At 41.4% G+C, this 21,219-nt stretch overlaps 2 protein-coding genes and 1 long non-coding RNA gene across 4 annotated transcripts; 1 reads left to right on the top strand and 2 right to left on the bottom strand.

The window, feature by feature from the left end:
- The first annotated feature begins 1,761 nt into the window (after positions 1-1,761).
- On the top strand, positions 1,762-9,181 carry LOC115689622 (aldehyde dehydrogenase family 7 member B4). 2 transcript variants are annotated; one of them, XM_056307212.1, is made up of 15 exons: positions 1,762-2,178; positions 3,262-3,348; positions 3,535-3,666; positions 4,251-4,323; positions 4,519-4,541; positions 4,630-4,693; positions 6,228-6,273; positions 6,905-7,085; positions 7,390-7,566; positions 7,663-7,827; positions 8,019-8,159; positions 8,264-8,361; positions 8,586-8,735; positions 8,848-8,918; positions 9,013-9,181. In XM_056307212.1, the coding sequence occupies exons 1-14, from the start codon at positions 2,041-2,043 to the stop codon at positions 8,900-8,902; spliced, it is 1,530 nt and encodes a 509-aa protein (XP_056163187.1). In that variant the 5' UTR covers positions 1,762-2,040; the 3' UTR covers positions 8,903-8,918; positions 9,013-9,181. The 2 variants fall into 2 exon arrangements, with proteins under 2 accessions (XP_056163187.1, XP_056163188.1); XM_056307213.1 differs by lacking the exon at positions 3,535-3,666.
- A 302-nt stretch (positions 9,182-9,483) lies between these two features.
- LOC130136831 (uncharacterized) lies at positions 9,484-9,820 on the bottom strand. The gene is made up of 2 exons (XR_008815542.1): positions 9,704-9,820; positions 9,484-9,667 (listed from the first exon to the last, which is right to left on the bottom strand). It is a non-coding gene; the product is annotated as an uncharacterized LOC130136831 (long non-coding RNA).
- A 4,674-nt stretch (positions 9,821-14,494) lies between these two features.
- On the bottom strand, positions 14,495-15,962 carry LOC115689634 (uncharacterized). The gene is made up of 3 exons (XM_056307237.1): positions 15,854-15,962; positions 15,709-15,820; positions 14,495-15,130 (listed from the first exon to the last, which is right to left on the bottom strand). Exon 3 carries the CDS (start codon positions 15,117-15,119, stop codon positions 14,655-14,657), a length of 465 nt encoding a protein of 154 aa, XP_056163212.1. The 5' UTR covers positions 15,120-15,130; positions 15,709-15,820; positions 15,854-15,962; the 3' UTR covers positions 14,495-14,654.
- Between the last annotated feature and the right edge of the window lie 5,257 nt (positions 15,963-21,219).

Genomic DNA, 21,219 nt, shown 5'->3' on the forward strand with positions numbered 1-21,219 from the left:
CCAGCCCACCTCATTTATTTCAAAAGCCAACCACTTGAAGAACATCTTCTCAATTTTGATTGTTTTTTTACCACTTAAAAAACACGAGTAGATGAATAATTTTTTATTATTTTAATAATGACGTGTGCCTGAAAATTTATGTTGATAATGAAAATATTTTGCTGTAATTCGCCTTTCTAAGCCTTGAAATGATCAAAATTAGAAAAGTCCGTTCCAAACGAGAAAATATTATGTAGGCTAATTTTGCCGCATAGGCGGTAGGACATTTTATTCAACGGTCGGCACGTTTTTAGATGGGCCCACTGGTCAGTCTCTTTGTCTTTTTCACCGTTTTGTCCTCTCTTTTTTTCCCCTTTGGTCTATGGCCAGTACTTGGCCATGGCCGAAAACCAGCCACAGGCAAGGGTTGCTCTCCCAAATCTGGTGAGGGCTCGACCCTCGCGGCCTGGTCGAGGGTCGCCCTTGCTGGATCTGACGAGATGAAAAATCAATAAGTGGACTGACGACGAAGGAGGAGTCATCGATAAAGAAGCGATCAAACAGCCATGCGGTGTTGAAGGCGTCGGTGGAGTTGGCAGCGAAGCCACAGTCGATGTGGAAGGAGATGTTGCCTACGTCAAGAAGAAGTGGATAGGAGGATGAGGAGGCAAGAAGGAGAGAGAGGAGCAGACAAAATCTTAAACGTGGGCTCTATTCGGACACGTGATGATTAATGAGTAGAGTGTCCTACCATCTACGTGACAAGACTAGCCTACCTAATCATCCCAAATTGTTGATTTTCGTCGAAACTGATGAAACAATTAGGACATCATTTCAAATCCTTATTTACGATATATTTATTTCATTGAAAACTTCTTGTTTCTGGAAAATACTCGCAAAGAACTCAATTTCATAGAAAGTGAATTCTAGTACGTGCTTGTTAGTGCTAAAAACAGAGTTTAGAAATTAGTTTGTTGAAAATTGCACCAGATGGCCTAAACAGTTTGGCCTAAGATGCAATCACTAAACGCTGATACCACACGCGCTCTCCCTCTGATTTTTTTTTTATTTTAGTTTTTAAAGAAAAATATTAGTTTTTTTTTCTTTTTTGAAGATAGACTTATTTTCTGCCACGACGCCACATATGCTAAAAAAATATGAAAAAACACCGCATCGAATTTCCCATGTGCCATATCGGTATAAATGGACAAGCGATTGTTTTGAAGGACTTTATTGCACAAGATTTAAAACCGTGCATGGATTGATAGCACATTTTCAGGACTCGATTGCACTTTAGACCAAATACTTCTCCTCCTTAATTTCACGATGTTTCGACAATAAGTGTGATAAAAGCAATAAGAGCAAACGATATGGGACCTAAAACAGCAAAACTTTCAAAACTCGCAATCTCCTCGTTTTATTCGGGTATCGCAACAAAATAAAGAATGAATTTCACGGATTGAATCCGAGAAGAAACATGATAAATTCTTTTTGGTTTTCAAAGTACTCGTCCCCAAAACGACGGCCCAAAATGTCATAAGATATGATGACCTTTATCAGGCGTGCTTATCATATTATGCGCTGATAAGGTGGGCCCACACCAAACCCTCCACCTAATTACATGATTTGATGTGAAGTAAGATAATGATGATGATGGACTCAGCAGCAGCAGCGGCGAGAAAGTATTGGGTGCAGGGCTTCAGCCCAATCCACAAAAGATCCTTTTCATGCCCCACACGTGTCTCCCTCTTTTCGTTTATAAAAAGGATTCGCCATTTCACGTCACCAAAATCCCTCACGACTCTCTCTCTCTCTCTCTCGCTCACTCGCTCTCACTTCCACCTCTTCTTCTTCCCCGTTTGATCGCCGGAGCGAAACCCCGAACTCGCAGGTAAGCGTCCGAATCGCTCCTCGCCGTCGCCTTCTTCGACTCCCTCTCGTTTCCCTCTTTCGCCGGACGACGACGCCCGCCGCCGATCTCGCGGGGCGGCGTGTTCCGGCCGGGCAGCGGCGATTGAGCCGCGTTCTCTTTGGCGTTGTTGAAAACAGGGCTGTGCGGAGATGAGCTGCGCGAAGAAAGCATACGAGTTCCTCCTGAGGGAGATCGGTCTCGGCCCTCGCAACTTGGGCTGCTACGTCAATGGCGCGTGGAAGGCGCGTGGCCCCGTGGTCGCCACTCTCAATCCCGCCAACAATCAGGTGCCCTCCCCTCCCCTCTCTGCTTCTCCGTACGCGCGCGCACCAGAGATCGTGGCGATCGCGATGGAGCTGGTGCTTGAAACAATGGCGTTTGATTGTTTCGGTTATCTCTTCGTGGATTGCGCTGGCACTTTTCTTTTTCGGAAATAGAGTGGATCGTGCGATCTTTCTCTTCCTCGTGCTTGGGAAATTTTCCGAAATGGTTAACTCGACGCAACTGGTATTATCGCGTGTTAGATTTGGCTGGTGGAATTTGTCTTCGACTCGACGGCGCTGTTCGCCGCTAAATTCGAATTCTCTTGAGGGCTGAAAACGGACCTCGGCGTGCTCGTACGTTGCGGGACGGTTTATTACTTGGACTGCATTGTCCCGAGTGATTGGAATTCCATCTGGTGTTGCTGTCGCTTTTGGGTGCCGCGACTTCGATGCTTTGCTACGCCATCATTGTGCTGTAGCTTTGGCTACAGTAACTATTCAGTAAACGATAAGGCGATGTGCTGTGATGATTTCTATTATATATGTTTAGCAGTAAGTATTTTGTCTAAAGTGAGAGTAAGCCCCTTATTATTATTATTTTTAAATTCCTTTATATCTGATAGTTTTTTTTCAAACAATTTGGTCTAGATACCGCGATTTCAGGCTGCCATTGTCGCTTTTTTCTCATTTGAGAGTAAGAACTTGTGTGAATTTTGATAGGTTAACTCTGTGGTTTAGAATAATTCGACATATCCGCCGTGTGATTTCTAAAATCAATTGGCATTTTATCTGGTGGTTTTTGTATTTAGGACCTCTTGCGTAGATATCAAAGAAGCTCTTATCCACAATGCTGAAATGCATTGATACGGCAGAGCTCAGGGTTGTAAATTGTTGTGGATTGAGCCTATGGTTGATTTTCGGCTGCATATGTTTGTTTCTACCCCGTGTTATACAACGGAGCATTAGTGAGGTTTATGGAAGCAATTGAACTGAATTTGGTCTCTGCATAAAACGCTCATGCCTGTTAATTAATTTCCTGTTATTGTAGATTTCAGATAATTGTTTTAAGACGGGATCTACTGTCTGTGACGCGTGAATTTGATATAGGTAATTGCAGAAGTTGTTGAAGGATCCCTTGAAGATTATGAGGAAGGCATGCAAGCTTGCTTTGATGCAGCAAAGATATGGATGCAAGTAAAATCACCATCTCTGTCTCTCTTTCATCCAAAGATATGTCTAGTCTTTTCAGATATGTGACTGCCATATGGCATGAAGTACTTGCATCTTTAGTTGTTTTTCCCTTGGATATCTGCATGGGAAATGCTTAACAGGAAGAAAATGCCATGTATTTTTAACAACCAATTTGGTACTTCATTTCAGGTACCGGCCCCAAAGAGAGGTGAAATTGTTAGACAAATAGGTGATGCATTGAGAGGCAAACTACAGCCACTTGGTCGCCTCGTCTCACTTGAAATGGGAAAGATACTTCCTGAAGGAATAGGGGAAGTTCAAGTGCGTTATATATTAACAAATTAAATTCTCTTCTGTGTGTTCAAAAGAAAAAGGTCTCTTCACTAGATCTATGTCTGGCTTTTCATACTTATACTTTTCATCCATTCATTTGTCAGTATATAGTCTTTGTTAGACACTTTGGGAGCAATTGGTGGCGTATCAGATAGCATGAGAGGAGAAACACGAGAATCTAATGTTTAATTATTTTGGCAGATGACATCAACTGTATTAGGGCTCATGATTTGTTAGTGTTGTGGTTCCATCGTGTACAATAGGTCTTTGATTACCCAGGTTTATATAAGACGCAAATGGATGTGTTGCTGCCGAAGTGAGTGGCTCATGATCTATGAAATTAACAGGGTTGACATCTTCGTTTCAGTCTCAATGCTATTCCTCTTGCGTCGTTAGTTGTCTCTTGATTTCCTGTGCATATCTAACGCTCTGTAGACCCCAGTAGAATTTAGCTATATGGCTCTACATTTGACATGTTTCGACTATCTAATACTGTGTGGACTATTCTATATCGAGTTAAATGGCTCTACATTTGCTGGTTTCTGATCCCATACGCATCATACTTTTCACAGGAAATCATCGATATGTGCGATTTTGCTGTGGGGTTAAGTCGGCAACTGAATGGATTGATCATACCCTCAGAACGTGAGCTCAACTTTAATATCGCTATCTGCAAACTGATGCTAGTTATGATCTTAATTTATGAAGTCCAGGAAACCATCATTCATTTCTTTGTTTTGTAAATTGAACTCAATTTTTTGTCTTCAACAGCTTAGAAGAGCTTCTCTAGGTTGCGATAACATTGTACTGCAAAAATAACTCTGCATGCATTATTTGCAGGTCCTAATCACATGATGATGGAGGTAAGCTTCGGGATCTTACCTTGGAAGTTGGTGTAGTGCTTCAGGATGCTTCACTAATAACTTTGCCATATGTGATACAATTGGACAGATGTGGAATCCTCTTGGGGTTGTGGGTGTAATTACAGCATTCAACTTCCCATGTGCAGTGCTTGGTGAGCAGTGTTTCTTGTTTTTCTAAATCGGTGCTCAGATTCTTCGTCCTTCCAACTTTGAATGGACAGAAAATGGAAAAGGAGTACATTTAGGATCCATCCTGCAATTTCAGTCTTGGAATATTTTGTATTCTATTTAGTTGGGTTTGCCCTGGACAACGCCCTTGGCGAAGTGTTTGATACTGCTGAGGTTAGATCATTTAGGCGTAACTAGTGCACTAAAGAGAAAAATAAGGTCATTCAAAGTCGGCCTTAATGTACTTGATGTTGAAATGTGGAAGGTTTATGGCTTTAACTACTTAGGGCCCGTTTGGTAACGTGCCAAATAGTAAAAATTTCTGTTCTTTTGTTCCCAGAAATAGTTTGGGAACAGAAATGCGTTTGGTAAACTTTTTGTTCCTCGGCACATTTTTGCAAAAAATTGTGCCGAGAAACAGTTTTGGAAGAGAAACAAGAAGTAAAAAAAAGTTGCTTCTTGTTTCTCGGCACAATTTTGAGAATCAGTTTTTTTTTTTTTTTCTTTTTTTTCTTTTCTTATTTTTGTTCTTCCCTGGCTGAGCCGGCCGCCGGTCGCCGGCGGCCGGCGACCGCCATGGCGAGCGGCCTGCGAGGCGTCACGGCCCTCGCCGGCCACCGGCGGAGGCGAGGGTCGCCTCGCAGACGGCGAGGGCTGGACCTCGCCGCCCGGGCGAGGCGGCTCGCCAGATCGAGCGAGGCCGAGCCTCGCCGCCTGCCGCGACGGCGAGGTCGGGCTCGCCCGTGACGCCTCGCCGGCGAGGGCGACCTCGCTCTCGCCGGGCGGCCGGCGAGGTCCGTGACGCCCTCGGCCCCCGGGCCATGGCCAAAGAAGAAAGTAGAAAAAAAAAAAATTTAAACAATTCAAAATATTATTAAAATATTATTTGGGAACAGAAATTTTGTGTAGTTACCAAACGCATTTCTATTCTTTTCTACTCTAGGAATAGAAATTTTGGACAGTTTATCAAACGCCTTCAAATACCCAGAAATTATTTCCGGGCACAGAATCAAAAAAAATCATTTCTGTTCAGAAATAGCGCCCGGGCACAGAATGGTATTCATGCGCACCCTTAGAATCTTCAATAATTTTCTCAGTCAATAGGCTCATATCTATTAGGTGCACCATCTAAAGTATTTGGGCTGACTTTTAGTGATGGATTGGATTGATGATTAACTTACCCATGAAGAACTAAAATTGAAATATACCTTGCTTGTGACAATGTCCACATACTGGATCGATGCATGGCTAAGCATTTTGTGGCTATAGGAAAGGTGGACCCGTGAAAGGCGTGTATACTTAGTTATTTCTATCAACGACTAAATTTGGGGTGTATCAAATTCCACAGATTTCATTCCATACATACTTTAAGACTTATTTTGTTGTTGTAATCCAGGCATTTGCTTTTAACTAACTTTTATGCCACTCTTTCTTTTACGATATTACATTTAAAGAATTTGTGCTGAACATTTCCTATTCTCCTTTTTCATGCATTTTTCCTTTTTATGTTTTTTCTAGGATGGAATGCTTGCATTGCACTTGTCTGCGGCAATTGTGTTGTTTGGTAAGAGCTCCAATTTCTTTTTTTCTTTTTCTTTTTCTTTTTTATCAGTTGTAGAACCGGGGATCCAATTTCTACTGCTAATCTATGTGTATTCTAGACTACAAGTGTGGACTTTAGAATGTGTACATTAACTGAAGTTGCTATGCAATTCGCTTGGCATTGTCGGTTATTGCTGTTATTGATTCATTGCCTGAATACTCTGCCCAACTTCTGGTCCTTGGTGCGCACATTCTTCAACAGCCAGATTTTCTCGATAGCTTCCTCTTGTTCATTTTTTCTACAATATCCAGCCTGATTTTTTCTCTGCCTACTGGTATTTGCCAATTAACTGTGCCCATAGTTTATCTTGGTTAAATATACAGATTTTGGATAACTGGACGGTTCTGATGAGGGACTGCAGTTTGTGTCGAATCTGGGGTTTCAAGACATGTATTTGACATGAATTGATCAGGAAGCAACTGCAGTCATTGTTCTCTCCTACTTTTTGGACAACAATCACCATCTTCATGTGTCCTTATCTTTATGTATCTTCAATGAAAATTAGCTTTATTTTGTTGAACATCTCCCAAGTCGGATATATCTTTTTGCTGGTCACCAGTTTATGAAAATTGCTTATTCGATGTCATTATAGGAAAGGTGCACCAACAACTCCTTTGGTGACTATTGCAATGACGAAGCTAGTTTCTGGTGTTTTGGAAAAGAACAACTTACCTGGTTCTATTTTTACCTCACTTTGTGGAGGGCCTGAAATTGGTCAAGCAATAGCTAAGGATACTCGAATTCCTCTGGTTTCCTTCACCGGAAGTTCCAAGGTACTACTGTATTCTTTCTGTATTCTCTTCTTGCTCACTTATTCGCAAGGTACCTTTCTCTTTAGTTCTCTATCAGAAATTAAGGTCCACTAGTATATTTGATTCATTATTTTATGTTCTCCTCTAGTAGAGCTGGAATGTTAAACAAAGCGATTCATCCCTTTCTCTAGGTTACTGTGCGGGTTGATATTCTCAGCTCCCAACATGATATGATCACATTTATTTTGGTGCTTATTTTTCTTGGGTGAAACCTGAGATCATTCTTTGTAAAAAAATTTATTAGTTTGTTCATACTCATCTACAGGTTGGTTTGATGGTTCAGCAGACAGTGAATGCAAGATATGGTAAATGTTTGCTAGAATTAAGTGGAAACAATGCTATAATTGTTATGGATGACGCAGACATCCAGTTAGCTGTTCGCTCTGTTGTTTTCGCTGCTGTTGGCACAGCTGGTCAGCGCTGCACAACATGCCGTAGACTGGTATTTGAGAGCATTTTGGATTCTTGCCAATATTTTGCTGTAGACACCCTGGAGTAAATTTAAGACTAATACTACGTATGCTTGCTTGCATTGAAGCTTCTCCATGAGAGCATATACAAGAAAGTACTAGATCAACTTGTTGACGTATATAAGCAAGTTAAAATAGGGGATCCTTTAGAGAAAGGTACCTTGCTTGGACCATTACATACTGCTGCCTCAAAGGAGAATTTTGAGAAGGGAATAGAGATCATTAAGTCTCAGGTACATATTATCTTTTGACTCTCTTACCCACTTTCAGCAATGATCTCAGCATCTGTGTTGGTTATCTTCTTCTACAACTACTTTCGCAACACCGGCAGTTTAAACCTTTGTCCAATTGTTACTTAGAAGCAACGATGTAGCTCTTTATTTGCTGCCTGATGCTGAAGCTCTATGTGGTTGGCTATTTGCAGGGAGGGAAGATCCTTGCAGGTGGCTCAGTTATAGAGTCCGAAGGCAACTTTGTGCAGCCCACGATAGTCGAAATTTCCTCAAAGGCTGCTGTTGTTAAAGAAGAGTTGTTTGCTCCTGTCCTATATGTCATGAAATTTCAGGTATCTCTTTCAGGATAGAAAATAATTTTCTGTTGAATTATCTAGACATTGTCCATTTGCAGTATGGTTGTGATTAAACTCAAGCATGTGTCTCTGTCATGCAGACTTTGAAGGAAGCAATCGAGATAAACAACTCTGTATCCCAAGGATTAAGTAGTTCCATTTTTACCCGCAGACCAGATGTCATCTTCAAATGGACTGGGTATGTATTTGAACCCCACAGATGTAAATTTTGAAGAAATGCCTTTATTCTATTTCTTACAGTTTCCTTTTGAAGGTATTTATTATAAGAAAATCTACAGAGCACCTACTAGTATTTGTGAAGACATTATCTACTTGTTCCGTCTAATGTTCCTGTCGAAGATTTTGCCATCATTCTTTATCCGGCCCTACAGTTTTAATATCTGTCTGTTATGTACATTGCAGACCGCAAGGAAGTGACTGCGGCATTGTAAATGTCAATATCCCAACAAATGGAGCTGAGATAGGTGGTGCTTTTGGTGGTGAGAAGGCAACAGGTGGAGGTCGTGAAGCTGGGAGTGACTCGTGGAAGCAATACATGCGACGATCAACTTGGTAACCTCTGATTATCCACATATGACACCGTGTTGTCATCTTCTTTTCGATCAACCTGAAAAAGTGCCCATACTTCGCAATTCAGTCTGACCTATGTTAATTTTCTGCACAGCACAATCAACTACGGGAGTGAATTGCCGTTGGCACAAGGGATTAATTTTGGCTAGTCAATTCACCCAACTGGTAAGCACGTGAGGTTTTTGCACCTTGTTCGCTGTAGTGGACTCGAATTAAATTTTATCGGCCTGTTCACTGTTGTGCCATCTTTTACATGCAGGATCTTGCTTCGGGGGTTTAGGCTGTTACCAAGATCGCTCCTGTGAACGAGTTTTCCGGTTACAAAGAGCTCTTTGCCTAACTGTAAGAAGACAATAACTCTTATTGAAATAATTGAATGGTTTTTACCAGTAGCAATTCAATAAAGAAATTCCCAATTCTGAGTCCTCGTTAGTTGGTGTACTACGAAAGGGGTTCGTTACTCTGCCCTCATGAAACTTGCTCGCAAACTCGATTTTCCAAGCTTAGAGTGCAGTGTGCGATCACAGTCGAAGACGCTACTAGATCAAGGATAACTTATTTGTTGTGGTTGACCGTAACATGAGTGAATCGGTTGTCTTAAAAATAGTCCGTTTGAAAATCTTGAACATCTTGTCATAACAAATTCGGAAAGAATAAATTATGTACGCTTGAGGATAGCTCAAATTTACGCTTGTGATGACAGTGGCACGACTTTCATAGCTCGTTAAGATATGAAATGCCTGGAGCACACAATTGGTGTGCTTAAGACACTAATGCATTTTTGTAATTTTGAGGTTTTTTTTTTCTTTTGTATTGAGTGGGAGGGCGTAAAACGGAGATATGAACCTTGAGTAGTAAACCCTCGAAACGAGGAAAGAACTTGATTTTAGGAAAAATCGATGAACTTGATGAGACTCGGACTGGAGTGGATTTTTTCTTTTTGGGTCAACCCTGGACTGGAGTGGACTTGACTGCGGTGAAATTGTCCGCTAGTCGATGAAAAGACCATGGGCTCTATACTCAGAAGAGCGAGGATGGTGCAGAATCAGTGATGCGGTTAATGTCACGGTTAAGGCGCGCATGGAATTCATTCTGGAGTAGAAATTCTGCTCCAGAATGCATTCCGGAACAGAAATGCGTTTGTTAAAAAATTTTCGGAATGCATTATTGAGCAATTTTTGCATTCTGGAATAAAAATACATTTGTTAAAAATACTTGATTCCAGAATACATTTTTTATTCCAGAATGAGTTTTGGGCAAGAAAAAGAGAAGCTACTTTTTGTAGATTCTCTGTTCCAGAATGCATTCTCCCTATTTTTTCTCTTTTTCTCACTAATTTTTTTTTCAGAAAATGCATAAAAATTGAAAAATTCCAGAAAAATTCATAAAAATTTCCAGAAAATAAAAAAAAAAGTCAGATTTCGGGAAAATAGGAAATTTGGTGAATTTTTTTCAAAAAATATAAAAAAATCAAAATTTTCAAAACTTCACCGAGTGGCTTAGAATACCTTTGGACACCTACTTTGAGTGAAATTTAATTTTTTTGAGGTGCCCAAAAAAATCAAAAATTTCAAAACTTCACAAAATAGCTTAGAATACCTTTGGGCACCCACTTTGAGTGAAATTTAATTTTTTTGAGGTGCCCAGAAAAATCAAAAAATAAAAAATTTCAAAACTTCACAAAATGGCTTAGAATACCTTTGGGCACCCACTTTGAGTGAAATTTATTTTTTTTGATGTGCCCAAAAAAATCAAAAAATCAAAAATTTCAAAATTTCACAAAATGGCTTAGAATACTTTGGGCACCCACTTTGAGTGAAATTTAATTTTTTTGAGGCGCCCAAAATAATCAAAAAATCAAAAATTTCAAAACTTCACAAAATGGCTTAGAATACCTTTGGGCACCCACTTTGAGTGAAATTTTTTTTTTTTAGGTGCCCAAAAAAATAAAAAAATAAAAATAGATTTCTGTTCCAGAAATCAATTTCTGGAGCAAAATTAGTCATGTTTTATCAAACAGACTTCTCCTCCAAAAATTAATTTCTGGTAAGAATTCGGAAATCAATTTCTAGCAAGAATTTGATTTCTGGAGCAGAATAGTTACCATTCGCGCCCTTAATATCCCCTCCAGTAGATCTTAGCCATGGACTTCCATTGTATTCTTGGTGTCCGTTAAGAGGTAGCTTCGTCAAAGAAAGGACTCGATGTGCCCGAGGTCCGGACGAGAATTAAGATGAAGCCTTTTAAGGACATGCTCAGGTCCAATATCTCCTCCAGGCACATGAATTCCTCTCGATGAGGGGGACCTTACCCATTTGCTTAATTTCATATCTTTCATCAATATAAAAATTACCTACTTCTTTTATTATCTCGTATTGTGTAAAATCAAATTAACTCGGGATTCATTGCCCTTAATTGGGCTCTGGCAACCCACCTGCGACATTTTTTATTGGCAAGAAGCCACATTTACCCTCCATTTGTCTTGTGGTTTCCAATCAGAAATGACAGAATATAATTTAAAAATATGCCGTAACGTAGACTAAGCATTATTTCTTTTTTTACATGAATTGTCACTTCCAAAAGTCATTAGCACATGAAAGGAGTCCTTTTGGCTTCTTCAAGGTAAGACTCTCTCTATAGTAGAATTCCTACAGCAAAGGGCAAGGACAAACGATAGATAATAGATTTGGGCTAATATCACGAAAAATTCTAAACCGGTATACCTGTGGTAAATTTACCTCCAAACGAATTTTTTTACCGCAAAAAATTCCAAACTTGTACACCTGTGATAAATTTATCCCAAATTAATTTTTTGACCATTAAAAATCCTAAACGGGTAAATTTGTTTACCCTATGTTAAATTGAATTAATACTACGAAAAATCACAAATTGGTACACATGCGGCAAACGGGGAGTGAAACCTCAAATTAGTATACCAGTCAACTGTCACGTGTCATTCAACTCAGAAATTTGACGGTAAAATATAGCGAAAATTAACGGAAGGTAAAATTATCACAGATGTACCAGTTTAGGATTTTTTATGATCAAAAAATTAATTTAAGATAAATTTATTATAAATATATCAATTTGAGGTTTTTCGTGACGTTAACTCAAAAAAATTTAGTGATCGTGTTAATTCAAGGAGTACTTTTTGTTCCTGTGGTCAATAGCCTACGTGGCTACTAGTCAATAAGATAAACTATGCATACTTTATTAGCTAATGATGTCATCCCATCCGGATAAAGCCAAATTGGCTTCGCGAGTAAGGAAGTGCAAAAAACGCAATTTTGTTATGACAAGATAGGCATATTCGTACAACTTGCAGAAGCTTCCTCCAATAATTGCCCCCACCAACTTGGTCCTAATCATGACAATTCTTTCCTGCATTTCCTATGGAAATGCCCGCATCCCAGGAGATTACAATCCGAAAGAGGACAAGAGCAAGTGTTCCTGTGATTGTAAGCCCCCCATATTATAAAGGGTTTTGTTGGCGAGAAGCGTTAAGGACGCATAAGAAATGATTGGATTAGGTGACAGCTGCTTTTCTTAGGGAGAAGAAGGAGAAGAAGCAGCAGGTGTCATTGGTGGAAGAGTGTAGCTGCAATCATGCACGTTGGGGTTGGTTTAAATCAGATGCACTATTTCTTTGGAAACTAACCACCAATTTCAAAGACGAAACCCTGCATGGATTTCACTAACATATCTGTCAAAAATTGTCGGCGAAAAGAAAGAAAGAAAGAGAAGTGATCGTTACAAATTGGTGGTTATTGTGTTTTTAGTTTTGGTCATGAATTTCAGTTTTCCCTCCATATGGTTACCAACTTCGATTTTTCAAAATCATTTTGATTTGATGTTGCTGGGGTTTAACAGCGTATGTGTGTGCCTTCAATATTAGCAAATGAGTATGTGTTTTAACTCCAGAGAGATGACCTGACCATACATATCTTGAGAGGTGAGACAATTCTTTTTTCCCTCCAACACGACGCAGACGTGGATGCATCATATCCTCCATATCCCCCTTTTGAGCACCACTAATACAGACACTTGAAAAAACAACTTGAAACTGAGTCTGCAGTCTCAGTTGCTGAGGACAAAATGGAGGAGCACTTGACGCCTCCCATCTCAAGGACGGGAGGAAGACAAGGCATGTGCATTTATGTACATGGTATCTGTTTGTAGGTGTTGAGGGAGATGGAGTGTTCCTGTTCAAACAAAAGGAATGGGCCACATGCTGTCTCCGGTCGAAATTATGCGCTGGAAGCTTATTCTAGACATTTTATGTCTGGCACTGCAAGAGAAGCCACACTACAGATGAATTTAGGCGTCTGCTATCTCCAACTCAGTCTCATCTTGCAATCTCTGTCCACTTGCTTGCCTCTCTGCTCTGCTCAGTCCATCCTGAACTCAGACCAGTGATCAGATTGTCCAAATTCTCATGCTGCTGCTTCTGCTGCTCGCCACACACACATTGTTGCTCACCACCTTACATCACTGCTTCAATGAATCCATTGAAGGAAAAAGAAAAAAACTCCAAACTTTTGTTTCCATTTTGCAGTTACTGGAAGATTTCTGTGACCGTAATTTTCCCAACTTTTGTAGTGATTCTCGAGTCTTCACGAGAATAAGTAATGAGAAACGCTATGGCTTTAAGGATTAGTAACACCTAAAAGTATCCATTGATTGAACCATAGAAAGTGTCGATGACATCGAAGTTCTTGGCCAATCTCATGCACCTTCATTCTTTAAGACCAGGGTCAGCATCCTACCTAGATTCTCCAATTGCTGCTTGACTTAGACAAAGTAATCTAAAACCTACTAACGAATCAATAAATTGCGCTAAACGAAGACTCACGAGGCATCGCACTGTTTTGTTTTGTCTCGGTATGATCTATTATGCACACAGAATCCTTCTTTTGCTCCTTTCCAATCATTAACTAGAAAAGTGGCTCGACCAGAGCATCGAACCCGCAGCGTGAAGAATCAGTACACAACTGGACAACCATATTAGGTTTTTTCTCCGATGCATTATTCGACAAAAAAAATATTCTCTTGGCCTTTCGAGACCCGTGATGTTCTCTAGCCATATTTGGAGAATCTCCATATTATATTGTCATCCAGAGAAGACTTCAGGGACAGCGCACGAGAATGGCACTCCCCATCAGAACCAAAAGCAGGCTTCTCCTTTCCTTTCTATCATTCAAAAAGCAATGTCCTTAAAGCCATCTTCGAATCTCAAATAAAAGATTGAACCGAGACGCGTGCTAGGTAGATCAATCAGTCACAAGAGCAGGCACCCCTAACATATTATCAGCAAGGATGACCGGCATTCCATTTTCAGGTTCTGGGACATTATGCAGAGTTCAGTATTCGAGCTTTTACTTTTTCCTTTATTAAGCTCTTGATATATTCCCAAATTCTGAACTAGATTTCGGTTATGACTTCAGGAATGGTGAACTTCACATTAGAAAATTAGAAAAAGCTTTCTAGATGACAAGAAAGTTTTGCAAAAGATGTCCCACTGTGGCTACTTGCAAAAAGATTCTCCGAAAAAGTGAAGCAACGATGGTGAGTCCTTTCCTTGAAATCGTGGCATCAAGAACCTTATCATTCCGATTTCCTAATAATTCATTTAATTTGACCAAATAAGCATAAGAACAATCCGATATCAAGTCATCGACAAAAATCAAGTGAGACGATCAATGAAACCGAGAGATGCCAAAATCTTCTAAAGAGAAATTAGATTTCCAGTAACAAAGAAAACTTTTGTATTTCACGATAGCGACTTCTGTAACAAGCATCTATCCTCGATTCTTTTCTTTTTTCCATTATTTTGTGCTAGAGGTGACCCTTGATGCACCACTTTCACCTCTGTTCCATTTCCATTCTGCATGTCCCAATCAGCTAAGTTAGAGTCGAAAAGCAGCTTTCCGAGCGAGTCAATCCTGCACCGGGCATTCCCGTCTCTTTCCTCATCGGGCTGCTTGGGGTGGATCTCGATTCCAAACTCCGCCTCAGAAGTTGTCTCATGGCGGATATCAAGTGCACTGTAGGATCCGGAGGCGGCTCCGAGGACTTGAACTTCTTGCAGAAGTTCATATGCCTGGTCATGGCCTCTTCAGTGCTAACAAGCCTATCAGTTCTTACAATTTCATCTTTTATGGCTTCCGCGCATAGCCCGCATATCCATTTACCGTGATACCGTTCTCTGATGCGTTCGATATACGCGGGCGTGCATTCTTCTGTCAACCCACAGCAGTCGCAAATGACGAATTCCACCTCAATTTGAGCTGTGCCCACGAGTATGGCAGATGGTTGAGTCTCTGGGGCCGAGATCACCAAAGGGTCGCTGATTATGGTTGCAGACATGGTTAACAACCCTGTGATCAATGAAAAAAAATCAGTTGAGACACACAGCACACCACGAAATTGAATCAATATTAGTTACTACTGCTAATTTCGAGCCTATTCTCCAGCTGCATCAAAGATGGAGCCTCAGAAAAGGTGATTATGGGAAACTTGTCCCATTTAAGTTCCCAAAATGTTTTCTTTTCATGTTCAAATTGATCACAGATATAGCTTAAACTGCAAAGAGCAACGAGACCCAGTCGCATCGTAATTTTCAAAAGCAGGACATAGAAGGGATGAAAAAAAAAAAAAAAACAAAACTTTTCTTCGAGATTAGTAGGAGAAACCCAACCAAAAAAAAAAAAAAAACTCTACGAAGAAGAAGCCGTACGCTATCCACATTCTACAAAGTTCAGAAACGTGTTTGGTTTACGCAAACGAAACCATCTACTCCGCAGTTCCATGTCCACGATCAATCAATCGGAAGCTAAAATGAGGCAAAAACAAAACAACTCAACCTCCGTTTCCCCGAGCACCCTCGATCCAAAAACAGCAACACCCACTATAGGACCAGACCCAAAAAAACCGAGCTCGCGATCGAAGGAATTACCAGCAGAAGCAAATCGAAAGAGAGACCCAAGAAGCCGGCGCCCGGCGGCGCTTCCTCCCTTGTCGATTCCCAACCGCTCTTCCCGCGCCCGCGAATCAAAACCCACCTCCACCTCGTCCTCCACCTCCTCCTCCTCCTCCTCCACCTCCCTCCTCCCTCCGGTTACCTCTCTTTCTCCCACTCGCCTTCCTCGATCGTCTCTTCCTCAGCGACGAAAGCCCCGCAACAACGCATCACAACCATTTCAAACAAGAAGAAAAGAGAGAAGAAAAAGATGGAAGCTTTCGTGCGCGCGCCCCCCCCCCCACACACACACCAACACGAGCGATTCCTCAAACACCCCCACTTCCCGAAAATCCCAGAATCACACTGATCGAATGAGAGAGCCAGAGAGAGAGAGAGAGAGAGATTTTGGGGTTGGCTTCGTTCGCACAGTTGGGGAGCAGATGAGAGATATATATGAAGGAATGAATAGTAAGTACGTAGTTCGTACACAGAGAGGATTTTAGAGAGAGAGAGAGAGAGGAGTAGAGGGAGACTCAATCAATGATTGGAGCCAAAGTTTTAAAGAGGAGTTTTGGAATACAGTACAGTGTGAATCCCACACGTACGCAGAAGGGTGTTTCGCTGTCCCAGCCAACTCCGGCCGTCCGATCCGTCCATCACCCCCCCAGCTACCTACGCTTGGTTGTTAGTTGTTGTTGTGGGTGGGGAACGGAACGGACCGGACCGGACCGGAACGGGGACGGGGTTGCTCTTCTTTTCTTTTAGCGAATTTGTTGCTGTTGTTTTTCCGGCGGTGGCCAATGGGGTGGTCCCCACGTGTGCTTCGGGTTCGGTATTTTCATACCGTATGTGAGCAAGTATATATATATTTTTTTTAACGGATTAATCGGCGCTATGAATCCCTAATTATAGGGGTGGGGGGTGGTGATTGTTGGATTTTGTTTACTTAAATGCAACTGAAAATCAGTACCTAAACTGAAGCTTCCGTTTAATCAACAACCAAACCAAAAAAAAAAAAACAAAAACAAAACAAAACAGAAGAGTATCGCCAAACCAGAAAAGAAAACAAATTAAGATCGAAAATCGAGGCGCGATCGCAAAGACCGGAATGGGGCTTTGATAACCAAAAAAAAAAACAACAGAAAACAAAAATTAGTCAAGAAAGGGAAAGAATTTACTTAATTCATTGTAAGACATGTGAGAGAGAGAGAGATTAAAGTAGGTTCCATTTTTTCCGCAAAAACTTTTTTCGAGAAGATGTCTTCCTAATGAATTGAAATCCTATGTTTAAATTCAAGGAAAATGATTTTACTCTTTAAAAAATTGCAAAAATCATTTTTTTCACAATATGACTAGGTAATCCACGCTTAACCCGAAACTCTACATTTGGACACGGAAATCTCGACTGTGGGTCCCAATTCTCCGGTGTTCAGGACCAAGTCCCCGGCATCCGGGCCTGAGCTTGCGACACCTTCGCCCTAATGAGATCAAGCTCGAGACCCCAATGACCGAGCCTGGGACCCTTGCGCCCAAGCCCATCGAGGTCGAACCTGAAGCCCTCGGTGCCCATGATCGATGCCCCGGCACTTGGCCCCAAGTGCATGAAGGCCAAGTGCGAGATCTCGGTACCCAAGCTCGAATCCCCAACACCCGAGCCCGAGTCTTTAAAGGCTGTGTTAGGGTCCCCAACACTTGAGCTCTAGTCCCCGGCACTCGCACTAAAGTCCACAAAGGTCGTGTCCGGGTTCTTGGCGCTCAGGCTCGGGTCCTTGGTGCTTGAGCCAAGGTCTATCGAGGTCGAGGCCCAGGATCTCGATGCTCGCACTCAAGTCCATCGAGGCCAAGCTCGGTATCCTGGCGCGACCTATGTGTTCGTGCCCCGATCCCCGGCACCTGGGTCAGGGTCCATTGAGGCGGGATTCGGGACTTTAGTACTTGTACTTGGTTTTTTGGCTGTTCATGCGCAAATTACTAACCCCCAAATATTATATGTCTATTTAGGAAAACTAAATCAGATTTTTCATACCAAACGAAGAAATATATTTTCAAATTTTAGTCAAAATACCGGAAAATATTATCATATTTTTTAAAAATAAGTGTCACGTTTTTTTCAAAACAAACGGAGCCGTAAATTTAGAATCTTTGGAAATTCTATGAAATAGAATGATAAAAATTTGATGAGCGTTTTGAATAGCCGTTCAATTTATCATTTGCTAAAATCACTATTTAGTCACGCATAGTAGATATCGACTTTCCCGAAACTTTTTCGCCAAAGTTTAGTGGTTAAATGTTGATTTGAGTTTATTTTATAAGGTAAAGATTTTTCCTTCACCTTCCCAAAATTGATTATGTTTGTCAATACATGAAGGGCATATGAGTACACATACCCATATAAATAATGGTTTGTCTTTCTTTCTGTTTTTTTTTTTGCGTGAAATACCTTTGGAAGCTATACACCCTGAATAATCTTCCCAAGATGAGCACATTTGCCACGAGATCATTAAAAAAATATGGAATCATCTTTTTTTTTTGGACCAAATGCATGAAAAGAGAGATAATTTCGAGTTAATTAAGGTGAATGATTGAACCATGGTCATGCTAAAAACCTTAGGAAGGGACCCACAATGATGGTAATGAGGGCAAGGCTTAGTGGCTGGTGGGGTTATCAATTTTGGGGGGGGCGCACAATACTTAGCAAGAGAGATGTGCATCCCACGCAAGCCACATTCGATCGCCACTACCGAGAAATCACACCATACCCATCATTTTTTTTTCACCCTTTCAAAACATCGGCACGCTCATCGGAAATCTTCGATCGGACGATTCCGCGCAGATGCGAACCGCCCGACGACATGTCGATCGATTAAGCGCCCTCCTCGGTTTCACATTGGACGGTCGTGAATGAATGCATTCGAATTACTCGAATATCGACCGAAACAGTGTCGTGTGGGACGCATACGTTATGGTGATGCACGGAACAAATGTGGGATATATATGACCCCTTGAGTTGATGGAGATTCCTCAACGATCCCAGCAGTGGAAGGAAGAGAACCGAAGACCCGACCAGTCACAGTCAAATAATTTCGTTCAATTAATGTCAGTGGACCAAACGCTGCTCATTTTCACAAAAGAAAAGCAAAAGTGAGGACATTATTGCGAAAGGGACCTGCACGATGCCATACACCAGCGGCCACGCCACCGATCAAATCCCAACCCCACACTGTACACTCAATTCTTGCTCATTTTATTCCATTCACAGTTTCATGATTAAATCCGTCAGAAATATCACAACTCGATTTGGCCGTGAAAATTTACGTGCTCTTTGTATACGTGTCCGTCTTCCTTCCGTTTATTAACTTTCTGATATGGTTATCAGAGTCAGTTCTGTCTATTTCGCGTGTGCGCCCACTCCGTTAGTCAAATTTCACGTGCCACTCTCCCGGTTCGAAACTCGATTTCCTGCGTCGTTCCGAATAGGGTGATTTTGGTGTGGAAAGAACGGTCAGGTTCAAATGGTGGGGAACTCGCTATGCTTGTGAAACGTGGGCAGTGCCAAAGTTTTGGAGCACATTTGGCGTCTTCTTCTTGTATTTATTATCAACTAAAGGGCAGATCCCACAGGATGGGGCATTCATTGTTGCCAAACGAAAACAGCCTTCTTAGGTAAAGCTTTGAGCCCTGTGCACTTCACACATTGAAAGCCCGCCACATTGCCTGATTCGGTCAAGCATTCCCACATGCCATTGCCATCCCACCCGACTCCTGGATCGCCTTGAATCATCTGCAACACCATGAACGAGAGAACACGGAATCGACAAGACGAAGGGTGCAGCTCATACGCCAAATTCACATTACAGATGTCTCTTAGCTTAGCCCTCATCGGATGCTGCAATTCAGCCCATAACACGTGGAAGAATCACCAGAATAACCAACGCACACGCTTGTTATTTTCATAAGGTCAATATACACGAAAACAATTCTTTTTTTCCCACGCAAATCGATTAAACAATGTAAAAGCGAGTCAAGCCCACGTTTTAATGCAGAGGGTTCATTCTTTTGCGAGATTTTAATTTTCAGTTTTGTTGGAGGCAATGAATATTTTCATTCTTGTCCCCATTTGCTTACGAAATTAGAGGCGGGATCGCTTGTGAGCCACGCATTTGTTTCTGTTTAGAATAATGCTTTGAGGTCAGCCAAGTAATTCCTTGCTATGGGGTCAAACATTGTTGAAGGGTTGCTTGCCATAATAACCAAAGCCAAACAAAAGATGAATAAGCACCACATGTTTGAATCGCCGCCGACGTGGCTATCACCTGATGTGGGAATTGGAAGGTGACTCCAAATTACGTGTCGATCACCACTTATGCTAATTCTAACAAAAGGCAATAAACAAGAGGCCAATCAATGATTATGCCATCGGGGCCAATCAATGATTATGCCATCGGTGCATGCTTTCTTTCTGCTCCTTTTCTCTGGCTAAAGGCCTGCCAAATGTTAATAAACAACAGTGTTTTGGGTTGACAAAGGAAAAGGAAAGGGTAGGGCAGAAATGGCGTGTAGCAAGAGTGGATTGACAGATCAGAACGACGCTTGGCAATTCTTGTTTACGAGTGTGATCGTGAAGTTTCTTTTTTTGGGGGGAATTTGCTTACAGCCACGACGAGACATGGCAATCCTTTTTCACAGCAACATGCGGATGTGATGAGAGATCCTTTTTCTCGAAAGAATTGCAGGATGACTTAGTAAGTATCACGTGATCTCGTGATCTGTGTTTGGACATCGAAAACAAAACGTTGGTTGGCTCTAGCCTCTAGGTATGTCTAGAACATTGACAAACGCGATGTGGTTCTGTTAACCAGTATGTTACTAATTAGGTTCTACCTAAAATAAGAAAGGAAGGAAGGAAAAGTCAACTTTAATAGGGTCTAGGATACCCCAGGAGGGGTAAGCGGTTCCCGGTCCGATCCGATCCAATCCAAGAACCGGAAACCGGATCAGCTAGTCTTGAGACCGTAAACCGGTTTCAATGGGACCAATCACTTATTGGTAAAGGCAAAAGGGAATTGAGAAAATTAGATTAGACTTTCTATTTTTTTCAAAAATTTTAAAAAGTAAATAAATATATATATAAAAATTAGAAAAATATATATTTATTGATCCGGTCCAGTCCGGTCTAGTTCCCACCCTAGAACCAGGAACCGGACCGCCCGTAAACCGGTTCCACTTTTAGGAACCGAAAACCAGACCGATATTCTCGAGAACCGGACCAAACCGATCGGTCCGGTTCGATCCGGTCCGGTCCAGTCCTGATTTGAACGGTTCATCTTGCTCACCCCTGCACCCCAGGCAAAACACATTTCTTCTGCACCTTCAAACCAGGGTGGATTGGCTAACCACTTGAATATACATATATAAGATCACGACCCCCTTGATTTCGGTGAAGATAAATTAACTCTGATCAATCCCATCGAGATTATGGCATATATATTAATCAAAGAAATGGAT

The sequence above is a fragment of the Syzygium oleosum genome, unplaced genomic scaffold, assembly GCF_021117445.2.
Source record: "Syzygium oleosum isolate NSW1041296 unplaced genomic scaffold, Sole_v2.1 Sole_v2.51, whole genome shotgun sequence".
Lineage (NCBI taxonomy): Eukaryota > Viridiplantae > Streptophyta > Magnoliopsida > Myrtales > Myrtaceae > Syzygium > Syzygium oleosum.